The 16,973-nt window shown below is 46.2% G+C and overlaps 1 protein-coding gene across 1 annotated transcript; it reads left to right on the plus strand.

The window, feature by feature from the left end:
- The first annotated feature begins 916 nt into the window (after positions 1-916).
- On the plus strand, positions 917-16,769 carry LOC124290104. Its single transcript, XM_046726790.1, has 3 exons — positions 917-1,102; positions 11,426-11,804; positions 13,463-16,769. The coding sequence occupies exons 1-3, from the start codon at positions 917-919 to the stop codon at positions 15,433-15,435; spliced, it is 2,538 nt and encodes an 845-aa protein (XP_046582746.1). The 3' UTR covers positions 15,436-16,769.
- Positions 16,770-16,973: the final 204 nt, after the last annotated feature.

The following is a 16,973-nucleotide window of genomic DNA, read 5'->3' on the forward strand; positions in this document are numbered from 1 at the left end:
TAACAAGGCAAGAAAATGTCTTGTGTCATTTGAGAACTACAAATACAAACATTGTTAATTGTTTCCCAGTTTCAACTGCAGGTGTAAACACTGATCTCTGCACACAGCACTACAGTGTTAGGGAACATGGCTTTGTGATTTGTCATCCTGAGTCTCAGTTCTACCACTGTCGGGACTCTGAATGTATTCCTAGAAACAGAGTGCAACCGACGGAGAAAAACCCAACAGATTAAATCATGGCAGTTGCGGGGTTGGGAGTGCACTCTCCTGCTCCAAGCCGGTCGTCTGAAACAATCGCGGCTTGACTGTCCAGCTCGGTTTTTGCCTCCTACCGGTTTGTTCCGAACACTTGCAGCTTGCAGTCATCTCCTCGCCACCATGTTGACCCTTCTACGGAGCCGAGCTCACGGTGCTGAACAAACATCACCCTCGACGCTGCACGGAGCTGGCATCAGCAGCAGCAGCAACAGCGAGCCGGGCAGTCTTGTCATACCAAGCCCTGTGACGCACTACACTCCACCGCCAGACAATAGCCTAGTGTTCTCTGCGCATGCCCGTGGCAGGTATATAAGCAGGTGACTGGAGACAACCACCAGTTCTATACGTGGACGACTTCACCTGCTAACAGATTCCAGCATTTCATTAACAGTCATTTGTGGATAGCAGAGCTTCTGTTGAGATCTTTACTGGACGTTACCAAGAGTTCTGAAGGACCTTACCTTTTATCTGTGTAGCTGGTCGCAGAGACTGACTTTCGTGTTTCCTTCTTTGACAAATCTGACAATCATTCTCCATAATGAATGTCCGTCTGAAGTGGTAAAAGCTCTGTGATTGTGGCCGCCCCGTGTTACGTTCGCTCACCTGTATTTCTTATATACACTGCTCATCGTTGTCCACCCCGCCATAATACCCCACCATGTCGTCAGCTGTCGTTGTCGTCGCCTCCTTCATAATGAGCACGTTGACATTGACTGTGTTACCACCTCTGTGTGACGCCCACGGGAGACTAATGGACCCCCCAGCCAGGAACAGCATGTGGCGTCTTGGCTTCAACAACCCCGTCAACTACAACGACAACGAACTCTACTGCGGTGGCAGAATGGTAAGTGTTTCATGTACAGTGTGTTTTGCCTGAGAATTTCGATGTCGAAAAGACAGCCAGACAAGTGAGAATCAATGTCGTTACAACTCGAAGTAAAGCATATAGAAGCCTATGCCTATTGAAGAGGTATAACATCGAATAGGCAATACCAGAACTGTTGCTAAATGTCAAAGAAGGTATGCAGTCCTGAATGATATGACGGTGGTTAAAACGACGCTAATAACAAATGGTGAATCGATGGACTTGTATTTTGTACGGGTGTAGCTGCCCTGAGCTATTTGCCGTGTTTTATGGGCTGGTTTCAGCTTAGTAACGTTTGGTAACGTTCGTAATTGTTTCGCTCAATCTAATTTCCAAGTGTATGCTCTGTATTGCCCAATCGTGTATTTCCAGAAATAGCTGAACTTCATCCTGGTGAAGTTATCTTTAACTCGGCTTATAACCCTTGATCTATTTAAAGATCGTGCATATTCTCCAAAGAATCAAAAAAGGAATATATGTGGGTGTAATGACGGACCCCAGAATCAGATCAAATATCTAGTTCCCCCCATGTGCACTGTGGAAGAAATGCTATATCTCCCGGAATAGAAACGCGCACTATAATTCAAAAAGTCGTCACAAGTGTCATTTCATTTTTCAAATTCGTCAGTTGTTAACGCGTACACATTATCCCAGAGTCGTTCTGGAAACTAAGGATTTGTATTAAGATGGATAGAAGAGTGACATCTGCCCTACAGTAATACTGGTTAATGAATCACTGGGGATACTGTCGCCATCACGGTTGTCACAGGCATGTCAGTCCTCAGGTGACAGTAAGAGTGTACGGGAGACTTGTTTGTGGTGGGATAATTTGTGATGTCATCTGTCTTGCTCTTCACGCTCTGGAAGCCCACGTTTCAAACACCGGGCAACTGTTGCAGTATTTGTAGTCGTTGTAGCTCACGTTTCAAACACCGGACAACTGTTGCAGTGTCTGTAGTCGTTGTAGCCCACGTTACAAACACCGGGCAATTGTTGCAGTGTCTGTAGTCGTTGTAGCCCACGTTACAAACACCGGGCAATTGTTGCAGTCTCTGTAGTCGTTGTAGCCCACGTTACAAACACCGGGCAATTGTTGCAGTCTCTGTAGTCGTTGTAGCCCACGTTACAAACACCGGGCAATTGTTGCAGTGTCTGTAGTCGTTGTAGCCCACGTTACAAACACCGGGCAATTGTTGCAGTGTCTGTAGTCGTTGAAGCCCACGTTACAAACACCGGGCAATTGTTGCAGTCTCTGTAGTCGTTGTAGCCCACGTTACAAACACCGGGCAATTGTTGCAGTGTCTGTAGTCGTTGTAGCCCACATTTCAAACACCGGGCAATTGTTGCAGTGTCTGTAGTCGTTGTAGCCCACGTTTCAAACACCGGGCAATTGTTGCAGTGTCTGTAGTCGTTGTAGCCCACATTTCAAACACCGGGCAATTGTTGCAGTGTCTGTAGTCGTTGTAGCCCACGTTTCAAACACCGGACAATTGTTGCAGTCTCTGTAGTCGTTGTAGCCCACGTTTCAAACACCGGACAATTGTTGCAGTGTCTGTAGTCGTTGTAGCCAACGTTTCAAACACCGGGCAATTGTTGCAGTCTCTGTAGTCGTTGTCTGAGTGGGAGGTAATCAAATGTCAATAACGTACCTTGGATTTAAAAAGAGTTGATTCAATTTCGAACTTTGCGAGAATTGATTTCATTGGTGTTACTCATGTCCTCTGTGGAGTTCAACACGATCTGGAACAACCTCTTCAAACTTAGTTGTCAACTCGTGGACGTGACTTGTGTAGCTGTTGATAGCGTATTCATGTTTTGAGATGTAACTCTTCTTCAGATAAATGAAATCAGGCATTAATACATTTACCTAGGTTGAGTGAGTGAGTGCCCAGTATTCTGTTATAGGAGGAGGGAGTGTGTGTGTGGGGGTCACAACACTTAGCAGGGGAAGAGCAGGTGGTCTCAGAACAAGAAGAGGGGTGGTGGAGTCGTGCTTGTCGTGGTTGTAGAGGTGGGTGTTGGTGATGTTGGGGCAAGGATGTCGTGGTTGTTGGGGTGGGTATTGGTGATGTTGGGGCAAGGATGTCGTGGTTGTAGATGTGTGGATTGGTGATGTTACGGTGATCGAGGATGTCGTAGTTGTAGATGTGTGGATTGGTGATGTTATTGTGATCGAGGATGTCGTGCTTGTAGGGGTGGGTGTTGGTGATGTTACGGTGATCGAGGATGTCACTACACTGACCACCACACGACTGACCGCTATTTCATCCTCGTATATATCTGGACCTGGGGTCACTAACTTGCATCGCCTGACCGTGTATCCCTAGGGCGCGTGTATTTAATGTGGGTAATTGTTCAACGTAAGGTAAATTTAATTCCAATTAAGAGTACCCCTCTTGCTATACACTGACCAATATTTGTCTGTTTGGACATGAGTGGTCAACGCAGGACCACTGACCAAACTCACAGTCGGCACTGGTCACTCTTTCTATGTCAATGTTTCAGTCACGTCATTGTTTCTATGTCAATGTTTCAGTCACGTCATTGTTTCTATGTCAATGTTTCAGTCACGTCATTGTTTCTATGTCCGCCTTTTGTTTTCCTAAATGACTTCACTTTGGACGACAATTGGTCAATACTCATATGTTTTCAAGAACAACTTGTTAAAGATGAATTAAGTTACTGACTTAGTTCCTCATGTGACAGTTACTGCAACTAGAATGACGGATTCAACTATCTGATCACAACATTAACATCTGATCACAGCATTAACATCTGATCACAACATTAACATCTGATCACAACATTAACATCTGCCTGTTGGGAACAACTTATCGTATGTTCTAGTTTTTATGTGTCTGCGACGGGTTTCCACCCGAGGCGAAAGTATACGCCATATTTTGGGAGAATGTCTGTATGTACTGGGGGCAGGGTGTTGGTAGAGGGGTGGTAGGGGGTGCAGGGGTAGGCGTGCATATCACCAGGGATGATGATCGAGGAGGAGGGACAGGGGAGAGTGTGTGTATGTACTGGGGGGACAAGGAGTTGGTTAAGTGGTAGACACGTGTGTTGTCGGGGACGAGGAGCCAGTCAGTTAGGTCATACATGTGGTATGTTGTATGTAAACGGGGCGGAGGTGACGATGACGTTAAGTCATGTATGTTGTCTCTCCTTGCACTGGGAAAAAAATACAAACTATATTTTTTCACTTGATCCAAAGTACAATCGCGGGAAAGTGATTCAAAACATTATGTCTGGAAGCAGAACAAAATCGCAAACGATTCTTTTATCTAATTCTCTTAAAAATACCAGCCAAAAACATAGAGTTTGACAAACATTGCAGTACTTTGAGTAATACTGAGCACTTGAAGACTTGATGGTGTTGAGTGGTTTCTGCAGGGACCAATGTCGTCAATGTCAACCACGTCTTTGTTGTCGTCCTCTGTGATGTAAGCTTCCGCCGTCTCGACTGTGCTGCTGTCAGCTGTAGGCGGGCTGAGTCGCCTGAACTTCAAGCTCAGAATACGTGCCGTATTCACATTGTGATCAGCGCCTGATGATTTCATCAGTGTTGTATGAACCAGACTTTAGCTGTTCCTGAGATGGTTGAAGAACATCGCAGACAATTGTTGCTGGGTGTCTTGTAGACGTAGTGGTGGTCTTGGTCAAGATTGATGACATAAACCATTACCGTGAAACCCCTTAACGCCGCCTGACACCCTTATCACCCCAGCTGACTAAACCCAACCAAACACAACCCCGAGGTAAATATGCTCGAGTCTCTTGTGGTATTAACAAGCCGACTATATTCTTAGCTACGATCTTTTGTTCCTTCAATATTCATGATGACGTTTCTCAAATCAGAGATTTGCAATGAAGGTTGTAAAAGCACTGTTCACCAACGTACCGATCAGATGCTAGATGTGGGCACAGTTTCATTAAGACTTATTCAGTTTAACACACGACTAGGTCTTCACGTTACGTCCACGCCATAACTTGGGAACTACGTCTGAGTGGGAACAGTCGACCCAGAGTCGGACCGGGTTCGAATCCCAAAATGTGAACATTGTGTAGAATCCATTTTAATGCCCTCCGTCCTACTAGTGGAATATTCGTCCTACTCGGTGAAAAACTGAAAATACATCCGCTGTTCCTCCTGCCCCTAACATCCCTGCCCCCCATCCCCGCACCCTCTAACATCCCTGCCCCCATCCCCGCGCCCTCTAACATCCCCTGCCCCCATCCCCCGCGCCCTCTAACATCCCTGCCCCACCCCACTCAGTGCTCCCTCGCCTAATTGGGTGCCGCTTGTGGGAGGGGGCGCACCTGTTTCCGGCCTCGGGTCGAACTCAGATGAGACCTGCAGTTAGCAAATAACAAATATTCATATTTGCCTCAAATTCTTGTTCCTTTTCATGAAGACCCCCTGCAAACCGGCACCTGCCGTGTGTACTTCCCTCGTCTGTGGACAAATGTTGTAGTGACGCATTACCTGGTCAATACAAGCAGTTACACAGGTCTGTGTGGGGCTAGGGTTGGGTGGTTACACAGCACAGTGTGCCTCTACATCACTGATCATACCGTCACGGACCGCACGGAGGCGGACAGCAGCCAGCCTCACACCCACAAAACATTTACCGCTAAACAATAGCAGCATGATAACTCTGTCACTTCCTTGTTCCGTCACAACATTGATCTGGAGGGCTAATGGTGGAACATGCCGCGAGTTCAAACTGATTGATTTTGTCACAGGCTGCCGAAATATGTCGCCAAAACAGGATGCGTGGCATCGATCTGTGCTGCAGCCTCTGAGAACAGCTTCCCCTTCCTTCTGGGCTGGTATGTCGGGACCACCTCGGCATCGGCAACGTGCTCGTCATTGATGAATTAACCCATTGGTTACACATTGTACATGACATCTCACACCACTGCACACAGGCACAAATTGACAAAATGTTTAAAGAACTGCTTTCAAAGGCTGGGGAAAAACACTTCAATGGGCGGGTAATTTCTCTAACAAATGTTGCGGACGAATTTAGAAATGGTTGTACTACAAAATCGCTTTAACACAATTTGGAATATCAGGGGTATTGTTGCAGAGCATTTGTGATCAAAGTTTAAGGATTTAGAATGCTTGAAAGGAAATTTTAACAGGAAGAAGCCCAGGAAATGAAGTTGTATAAAGGAAATAACAAAGGAAAGAAGTGTAGAAATGTAAATATGTCAAGAAGATTACGATATCTCGAGAGAGGGGTTTGGAAAATGAAGTTGCAGGTTTAGAGGAAAGGGGTTTAGAAAACGAAGACGTCTCAACGAAATATCGACAGAAAGGGGTTAAAAAATGGAAATGTCTCTACAAAAACTACGATTAGAAATTGTAGTTGTATATCTAGGAAATTACCACAAAAAAGGGTGTACAAACTGACGTTGTGTTTATTAAATTACCACAGGAAGGGATGTACAAAATGGCGTTGTGTTTATTAAATTACCACAGGAAGGGATGTACAAAATGACGTTGTGTTATGAAATTACCTGAGGAAGGGATGTACAAAATGAGGTTGTGTTATGAAATTACCTGAGGAAGGGGTGTACAAAATGAGGTTGTGTTATGAAATTACCCGAGGAAGGGATGTACAAAATGACGTTGTGTTTATTAAATTACCACAGAAAGGGATGTATAAAATGACGTTGTGTTATGAAATTACCACAGAAAGGGGTGTACAAAATGAGGTTGTGTTATGAAATTACCACAGGAAGGGATGTACAAAATGACGTTGTGTTTATTAAATTACCACAGAAAGGGATGTACAAAATGAGGTTGTGTTATGAAATTACCACAGAAAGGGGTGTACAAAATGAGGTTGTGTTATGAAATTACCACAGGAAGGGATGTACAAAATGACGTTGTGTTTATTAAATTACCACAGAAAGGGATGTACAAAATGACGTTGTGTTATGAAATTACCACAGAAAGGGATGTACAAAATGACGTTGTGTTTATCAAATTACCACAGAAAGGGATGTACAAAATGACGTTGTGTTATGAAATTACCACAGGAAGGGGTGTACAAAATGAGGTTGTGTTATGAAATTACCTGAGGAAGGGGTGTACAAAATGAGGTTGTGTTATGAAATTACCTGAGGAAGGGGTGTACAAAATGACGTTGTGCCTAGAAATAACGTCAGAGAGTGATATGAAACGTTGGTATGGTGTAGAGGTACTGGAGGTTTAGGGCAACATTCAAGCTATATATATCACCGCGAGGGTCATCCGCAGTGGTCCTCACACCTTGTACCCCCAGGTTTCTGGGAGACAGCGCTTCAATACTAACCTACCCAACCGTCCTGGTAATACATTCTATTCGACTTAACTATAACAACTGACTATTATAATGAATATTTGACCAGTGATGGTGCACATTACTGATGAATGAATGAATGAATGAATGAATGAATGAATGAATGAATGAATGAATGTGTTTGTGACGTCATCAGAGACTGTTGGTACCACGTGTTCGGTGAGCATATCCTGCTCCGTCAGTCATAAACACATGCAAAGTCTAGTCAATTGTTCACCTGTTATATGGAAACATATGGCACCGAGGCGTCAGTGGCCCTACTTGTTCTAGCTATGATGGGGCGGTGGGGTAGTCTTGTGGTTAAAGTGTTGACTCGTCACGCCGAAGACCCGAGTTCGAATCTCCACATGGGTACAATGAGTGAAGCCCATTCCTGGTGTCCCCCGCCATGATATTGCTGGAATATTGCTAAAGGCGGAGTAAAACCAAACTCAGTGAGTCAGTCAGTCTAGCTATGATAATTAAGTTTTGGGCAATATTCATATGACAACTCAGTTAAAAGTCCATTCCTCTGATCTTTGTACCAGATACTTTCCGATACTAACCTGCCATGAGTTGAGTCCATTCCTCTGATCTTTGTACCAGATACTTTCCGATGTTAACATTATTTATCATCCAAAACTGTGTTCCACAGGAGATATCGCTTGTGTGAGATCATATGACAGTAGATTTGGTACAATGCCCTGACAATGCTATGACGTCATCAACTTGATGACGCCACAGTGCTATGACATTGCTGTACTGCAAGTCTAATGGCAGTACAGTGTTGAGAGATGTACATTTTTCATTGAAAACTAATGAAGAATGATTTTTGATGATAAATAGAATCTCACCCTCGTGTTTACAGATATCAATTATAGCAACACTCGTTGATAAAGGTAAAAATATCCTCGGCAAGCCTCGGATATTTGTATCTTTATAAACTCGTGTTGATATAATTGATATCAGTAGACACTTGGGTGAGATTCTCTATATACGCCCTCCTGTTGCTTCACCAGATAATGTCAATTTACGTATGACCTTTTAGTTTAAAACATTTCCATAATCATACGTAATTTATACTAAACGCGGGACAGTGGGGTTCTGGTTAAAGTGTTCGCTCGTCACACCGAAGACCCGGCTTCGATTCCTCATGTAAACAATGTGTGCAGGCCATTTCCAGTGTCCCCCGCCGTGATATTGCTGGAATTTTCCTAAAACTGGCGTAAACTTAAACTACCTCTCTCACTGACGTATACTGAATGCTGAGTCCGTTAAATCCTCTGTCCAAACAACCTTCTTCAAATCTGCTGAACCTGAACCCGTTACATTGATCAGAGGTTTCATGTAATGTCTCGACAATCGGTTAACGGTGTCATCAATGTTATCCCCTTACATGATTACATCACCATGGTTACACATGGAGGTTTAGGAACTGGTTTTAAACAATAACTTGAATACATGACGATTTGTGCAGTCACTCCAATCAAACAACAGAGTTCCCACTTCCGATGCGATTGCTTGGAGATTATTGAGTTTGCGTGAACTGAAGAAGTTAATTGAGACTATAACGATGACGACATTCCGAAGGTCTTTTTTCCTGAAATATGTCACGTTTAATTGTTTTGTTCCTCAGCTGACCTCGGCTAAAACAAAGTAAACAAACAATGAGAGTTAAATTGTGTAGTGTGCTGTTCAAAGTGACCTCCCTTTCAAAACAGATTTCTTCAAACTCCTGCACGTGTCTACCGCCTGCCTGAGGATCTTAGCGGGCTGTACACAGGTGTAAGTAAAACAATAATCTCTAGTTTTATATTTCTCTGAGAGTTTCCAGTGTACCTGTCTTAAAGATAGGTCCAGCAGGAGGAACGCCATCTTTATCAATACAAACTTCACAAAAAACCTTGTCAGAATAGAGCGCCCCTGTCTCAAGTCACGTTCTGTTGTGCTGCGGTCAATATCTCACACCAGCCTCGGATACCTGTAAACAAACTGTAAATACATCCAGAGTACAAATAAACAAACCCACAATCCAAAACCACAGAACAGAATTTCCCGCTAGGTGGCGCTAGGAGTTTTACCTTGAAGAGAGCTGATGAAGAAATGGTATAAACCAATATTTATTCATATTCTACGTAACAATGCCAGAGGGATGAAAGTCGCTTCGTGACGTCACGTCATAATCTCGGATAACTTCGTGACAGCGAGACTTGGGTTTGTCGCAGCGGAAATACCAAGGTGTTTGTATGTGTACGAGTCAATTGAAGAGCCCGTGGAAGTTAGTCGTGAGCAAACACAGGCCGGTGCCCTGACTTCAAACACGCTGGTCTTCTAGAACCGCAGGGTCTTTATCGGTCATCTTGCTGTGTCCACAGGGCATACAGAGGCGTAGCTGATGAGACACGACGTGACAGGTGTACTGATGGTACTGTCAGGTGTACTGATGGTACTGTCAGGTGTACTGATGGGACTGTCAGGTGTACTGTGGAGGATGTAACAGGTGTACTGTTGATGTAACAGGTGTACTGTTGATGTAACAGGTGTACTGTTGATGTAACAGGTGTACTGTGGAGAATGTGACAGGCGTATTGTGTAGGATGTGACAGGTGTATTGTGTAGGATGTGACAGGTGTACTGATGAGGCTGTCGGCTATACTGTGGAGAATGTGACAGGTGTACGATGAAGGATGTGACAGGTGTACTGTGGAGAATGTGACAGGTGTACTGTAGAGGACGGGACAGGTGTACTGATGGTACTGTCAGGTGTACGGTGTAGGATGTGACAGGCGTACTGTGGAGGCTGTCGGGTGCACTGTAGAGGATGTGACGGGTGTACTGTTTAGGATGTGACAGGTGTATTGTAAAATATCGGACACCTGTTCAATGTTGTTGATCTATATCTTTCCTTCTTGCATTCTACATTTTAGTAAGATAAACAAGGCAACACCATACAATTGTTTTCTGTTCAAAAAAGAAAAATAGATGTTGCATATTTAAACAATTAAATCATTAAACAATTCCTATATTACATCCGTAAATATGGATAAATTGTAGAAATTCTACATAAATACTACTTTCATAATGTTCATGTGATATGTTGAACATGGTGTTGCATTCTTAAGTTAGTACTGCGATGCCTCACCCAGTGATGGCCGCCCGATCACTTCCAAATACATACCCTTTAATAAAGGCAGCACATCAAACATCGCTCCAGTGGAACACCGAGTCAAACACCTGGGTACCCGGGTACAGTCAAACACTGGGTACAGTCAAACACCTGGGTACCTGGGTACAGTCAAACACCTGGGTACCCGGGTACAGTCAAACACCTGGGTACAGTCAAACACCTGGGTACAGTCAAACACCTGGGTACAGTCAAACACGGCTCTGCGGACTTAAGGGACCCACATAATTACTTCGAGTACTCCTAGGTTCGACTCACGGAAGAAAATGACTAAAATGATATACGCAGGGACCTAGCCTATAGTTCGAGACGATGGTTCACGGTGTTTTACAGTATTCTCCGCGATAGGTAACTCAACATATCATATACTGTAACTGTATCTTGGATATTACTGTACTACATATCATATACTGTAACTGTATCTGGGATATTACTGTACTGCATATCATATACTGTAACTGCATCTGGGATATTACTGTAATGCGTATGTTCCTACCATACAAGTACTGGTTATTACACTGAAACATGACTGAGATCCTGGTTATTACACTGAAACATGACTGAGATTCTGGTTATTACACTGAAACATGACTGAGATCCTGGTTATTACACTGAAACATGACTGAGATTCTGTTGGGATCCAGTTGGGAGAAAACGACAGGCATGAACCAGCCCATCAGCACAAGGTGGAACCAATGCCGTAAGACGGACGTTCAGTGAGACACATATTCCTTGTATCTATGTGATCTATATTTAACATTCCATATTCTTGTATTCCAGGTACAATGGCTACGAAACAGTGGCAAGTGCGGCGTCTGCGGTGACGCCTACCACGGCAAGAACGATCACGAAGCCGGCGGCAAATACGCCAACGGCATCATCACCCGCAGCTTCCACGAAGGCGACACCATCCCTGTCACTGTCCACCTCACGGCTAACCATCTCGGCTGGTTCGAGTTCCGGGTCTGCCCCGTGAACGACCCCAAGAAGAGAGTGACCCAGAAGTGCCTGGACAAGCACCAGCTCAAGCGGCCGGATGGGAAGGGCATGAAGTACTATGTCCCCAAGGGGAAATACAACGCCTTCTTCAACTACACTGTCCAGCTACCCCCGGGACTGACATGCAAACAGTGTGTCATCCAGTGGAAGTATAGAACAGGTGGGTAGTGACCAGGGGGTGATGACCAGGGGGTGGTGCTGGGGCAGGGTATTGACGGGGGAAGGTGGGTAGTGACCAGAGGGTGGTGACGAGGGGTGGTGACCAGGGGTAGTGACCAGGGGTGGTGACCAGGGGTGGTGACCAGGGGTAGTGACCAGGGGTGGTGACCAGGGGTAGTGACCAGGGGTGGTGACCAGGGGTGGTGACCAGGGGTAGTGACCAGGGGGTGACCAGGGGGTGTGTGTTTGTGTGATCAGGGGTGGTGACCAGGGGGTAGTGACAAAGGGGTAGTGACCAGGGGTGGTGACCAGGGAGTAGTGACCAGGGGTGGTGACCAGGGGGTAGTGACCAGGGGGTAGTGACCAGGGGTTGGTGACCAGGAGTAGTGACCAGGGGTGGTGACTAGGGGTAGTGACCAGGGGTTGGTGACCAGGGGTGGTGACCAGGGGTGGTGACCAGGGGTAGTGACCAGGGGTTGGTGACCAGGAGTAGTGACCAGGGGGTGGTGACCAGGGGGTAGTGACCAGGGGTGGTGACCAGGGGTAGTGACCAGGGGTTGGTGACCAGGGGGTAGTGACCAGGGTTGGTGACCAGGGGTAGTGACCAGGGGTGGTGACCAGGGGTGGTGACTAGGGGTAGTGACCAGGGTTGGTGACCAGGGGTGGTGACCAGGGGTGGTGACCAGGGTAGTGACCAGGGGTTGGTGACCAGGGAGTAGTGACCAGGGGTGGTGACCAGGGGTAGTGACCAGGGGTTGGTGACCAGGGGTGGTGACCAGGGGTGGTGACCAGGGGGTGGTGACCAGGGGGTAATGACAAGGGGGTAGTGACCAGGGGGTTGGTGACCAGGGGGTAGTGACCAGGGGTTGGTGCTGGAAAGGTTATTGACGGGGGAAGGAGAGGTGGAATATCATAGTGATTTCAACATTCATCGCTCATAAGAACGATCTGACTTCAATACCGAAGTTGATGCAGACGTTACAGTGTCAAGTAGCATACTATCAACGGTCCATAACAGGAAGTGGTGCTAGATGCTAGTGGTGCCACTCTCCCTATGAACGGATCTTGTCAGGTTATAAGTGCAGTCTGTGCCAGGTATGCAGCGCTATACCCGACGCAAGACACTCGACACTTGTCCTGACTTTCGACTCCTGACATCCGACTCTCGACGTCCGGATGTTCGACCCTGAACACTTGACGTCCTTACATTCGACACTTGACGTCCTTACATTCGACACTTGACGTCCTTACATTCGACACTTGACGTCCTTACATTCGACACTTAACTTTCGGACATATATTCACAATACATCCACAGTATAACCTATTGATTTCTACTGATTGTCAGACAGACAGACATTTGTCTACTGGGGGATTGGCAGACTGTCAACTGGACATTTTGTGGACTGTAGCATAACATTTGTACATTTGACATTAATTCGTCACAATAAGCATTGGAATATAAGTTCCCAAATTCATACTGAAATAAACCACCATCTTGAACACCTAAACAGACTTTGTAACATTGTTCACGGAATAATCAATCTTGTATAAACCCGACATGTCATTCCACTGTGCTGAATGCTTTACGTGGACTAGATGTGCCTGCAACTATCACTGAAACTGAGTTCTTTCAAGGAAATTCTTTTTTTTTGCTAGGTAACACTTGGGACAAGGATGACAAATCTGGGTTGTTCTGTCTGGGATGTGGCCCGCAGGAGGAGTTCTACAACTGTGCTGATATTGAGATTCTTCCCAAGGGAGCAAAATCCAAGTGGACTAAAGAACAGAACATGAAACCATCCACCACCCAGGCGCCAGAGGAGAAGAAGCTCAAGGTCAATGTCCAAGTGGAATCAAAACACGACATGGATAAGAAAAACCTCATCAACCCCAAGACGGCGGAGGTTGCCACTGGGAAGAAGCCTGGAGTCGTCAAGAAGCAGAGCAACTCCATAGCAACCAACCCAACCAGTCGACGGAAGCTGAAGCCAAAACATCCCCAGGACGTGAAGTACAACTGGAGGGCGTCCACGCCGTGGCTGATGCAGAGGAGGAACATGGCGAGCAGGAGGAGGCTGGGGATGCGGAGGAAGCAGCTGTCCCAGAAGATGAACCACAATAATCACAACAACCTCAGCAAGGGAAGACAGCAACAGCCGAACAAACCCAAAGTTCAAAATGAAGCAAGCGTTAAACAAACTTCCAAGCCGAAGCCCACAACTAAAGCACCCCAGGTTAAACGTCCAGTGTCCAGAAAGCCTGTCCGACAGACTGCCCCCGCCACACCCAAATCCACGCCCGCACGACCCAACTCAACACCTAAGCCTAAGCTTGTGACTCAGCCACATAGGACCGTCACCAAGGCCCCGAGAGTAAAGGTCCTGAGAGGACCATCTAAGTCTTGGCTTATCAGCTCAAACAAACGTCAGCAAAGCCCATTCAGACGACCAACGCGGCCAGTCAAACAGATCATTAGACCAGTCAAACAGACTAGAAGACCAGTCAAACAAACACCCAGACCTGTCAAACAGACAATTAGACCTCTGGTGAAACAAACTGTTTTGGAAATTCCACGATCCTCTGTTCCGAGTGGACGATTTATTCAGAAGGGTGTAACTGTGACACGGACGACTGCACACAACTGCGTGACGGAGAAACCACAGACTGTGGCAGTGAAGAAGGTGATGATGACTCCCCAACCTCGCCAGGACGACACACGCCCTGCACACAGCGACAATCGTCCAGCAAAGAAGCAGGTGTACGGTCAGTCCAGCAGTACCCTTGGTCACCAAAGAGTCATCTCCTTCCAGCCCGTGCCCCAGCCGCCTTTGGTCAACCAGAGACAGACACTACCCAGTCACCAATCCACGGGCGGGTACGGCAACAACCAGATGTCCACAATGTGGTGGAACCAGTACCAGAGACCAGTCAACTATTTCTGGGACCGTCCCGCGGTGACTCCGCTTCTCAAGTGTCGAGCTACTATAACCCTTGGAGGCGGGATGGATGAGTGGTGCACCGCCAACTGTAACGCCAACTTCTGCCCCGGGGGGATGTGTATCTGTCAGCCGGACGAGCCGTCCTATCCCTCCTTCTCCATGTACCCCGCCCAGACACAAGCCTGGACCAACACCTACAGGCCACGGCTCAACGACTACAACACACAGGCCCGGGTATCTCAGAGTCTCAGCCCCTTCGCCCCCAGACACCACACAGCTCCCCATTCCATCCGTTCTCTGTCAGTGCAACAGCCTCGGCAACAGCCTCGGCAACACCCCCAGCAACATGCCCAGCAACATCCCCAACAACACAACCCGCAACGCACTCGGCAACGCATCCAGCAACGCAAGCATCAGCAACTTTACAGGCAACAACCTCGCCGACAGCCACAGATTCACAACCAGTCTCCCAAACAGCCATCAAGGTCCATTTTCTCCCCTCCACAGGAGCGAGCCCCCTCGCACCCAACACCTGCGCGTCCCTCCCAGAACGTGTGGGGTCAGAAAGGCAAGTACTATTGCAGGGCTACAGGCAGGTATGCGGGACTGAAGCGCTTCGACGACTGGTGCAGCACAAACTGCATGAACGTGATATGCCCACTACTTATATGCGAGTGCAACTCATTATAGTGCTGTCAGCCCTAATCTTCTTGTGGACATGAGGCATTGAACTATAGACAATACAAGGAAGTGCGTCTAGTCCACGCCAACCCTTGAAGACCTATCTCCTATACGCAGGGACGGTGACACACTTGTCTCTGTAGACCCACCCCTGAGAGGTCGGGGAACGCAGCATTGCAAAGAGAGACACCTTAACAATAACACGAGTAGCTTAATGTGACAACAGCCGTGCTGTGCTGTGCTGTGGTGTGGTGTGGTGTGAAGTGCCACAGAACGTGTATGGACAGTAACTGTTATACAGGAACTCTAAGAGGTGCGTTATTCTGACATACACAGCTTGTGGTGAATATGGACACACGATGAATGATTTGGTGTCAAGGCTACCACTGTAGACTGTTCTAATGACATCTCCCTCGCTAGAGCTACCAGCCATGACACCGGCGTAGGGTAGGGTGATTATCTAGCCATGGTAGTGACGATCTAGCCAAGGCTATGACGTTTGTATTCAGACCAAGAACTCCGATGTTCACGTGTGCTTCTCACTTACCTGTATTGTACGATTTAGTGAATGGGCGAGTGAATGAGTGAGTGAATGTGTGAGTGAGTGAGTATCTAGGGATATTTCAGCTGAGACGAAATGCAGACAGTCTTCATTTAAGTGGTTCGCTATTCGGGTAAACTGTTGCATGAAGACAGTGAGATCGAAGGGTGGCCTGTTGCCGCTTTCAAGGGAGACAACCCATCAAATGGTGTAACCATGAATCACTGTTAACACTTGCTTAATGAACACTATATGAAGGACAGTCACGTGGCTGAAGCATTCAGGGGAGATAACCCATCACATGACATGAGAATGTATGAGACCGCGAAACGGCGGTGAACATTTTGAATGAGCGCTCTCTGACGGATTCATCCAAGGGAGATAACCCACACAATGGCGTAAGAATGCATGATAGTTAACCGTTGTTCCGTGAATATCTTGAAGGAGCGCTCTCTGACTGATATATTCAAGGGAGGTAACCCATTAACTGAAGTGAGCATGTTTGCTGGTATACATGTATTTTCTATGCAGCTTCCATTTTGTATATATGTAATTAGATTGGTAGTGACGGGGTTCCTTTTTTATATAAAAATAAACATCCATTACGAAATATCAGCAGTGTGGTGTTTTTGTTGAAGCCTTTGCAAACATGAGTGAGTGAGTGAATTGTTGCACAGACTAGTGCTGGTTAAAATGATCGATAATCGGAAATATCGTCTATAGGAAATATTATTTATGTTTATCGATCTCAATATTGCTATCGATTATATCGTACGTTACTTTTTGTGGTATGAAAAAGTTGAATATACATATTGCCGATGTGACGTTAAATATTAACTCACTCACTCACTCTCATAATATACATATTGCCGATGTGACGTTAAATATCAACTCACTCACTTAAACACATAATATACATATTGCCGATGTGACGTTAAATATTAACTCACTCACTCACTCTCATAATATACATATTGCCGATGTGACATTAAATATTAACTCACTC

This window comes from Haliotis rubra, unplaced genomic scaffold (assembly GCF_003918875.1).
Source record: "Haliotis rubra isolate DU_JTF1 unplaced genomic scaffold, ASM391887v1 Scf457, whole genome shotgun sequence".
In the NCBI taxonomy this organism is placed as follows: Eukaryota; Metazoa; Mollusca; class Gastropoda; order Lepetellida; family Haliotidae; genus Haliotis; species Haliotis rubra.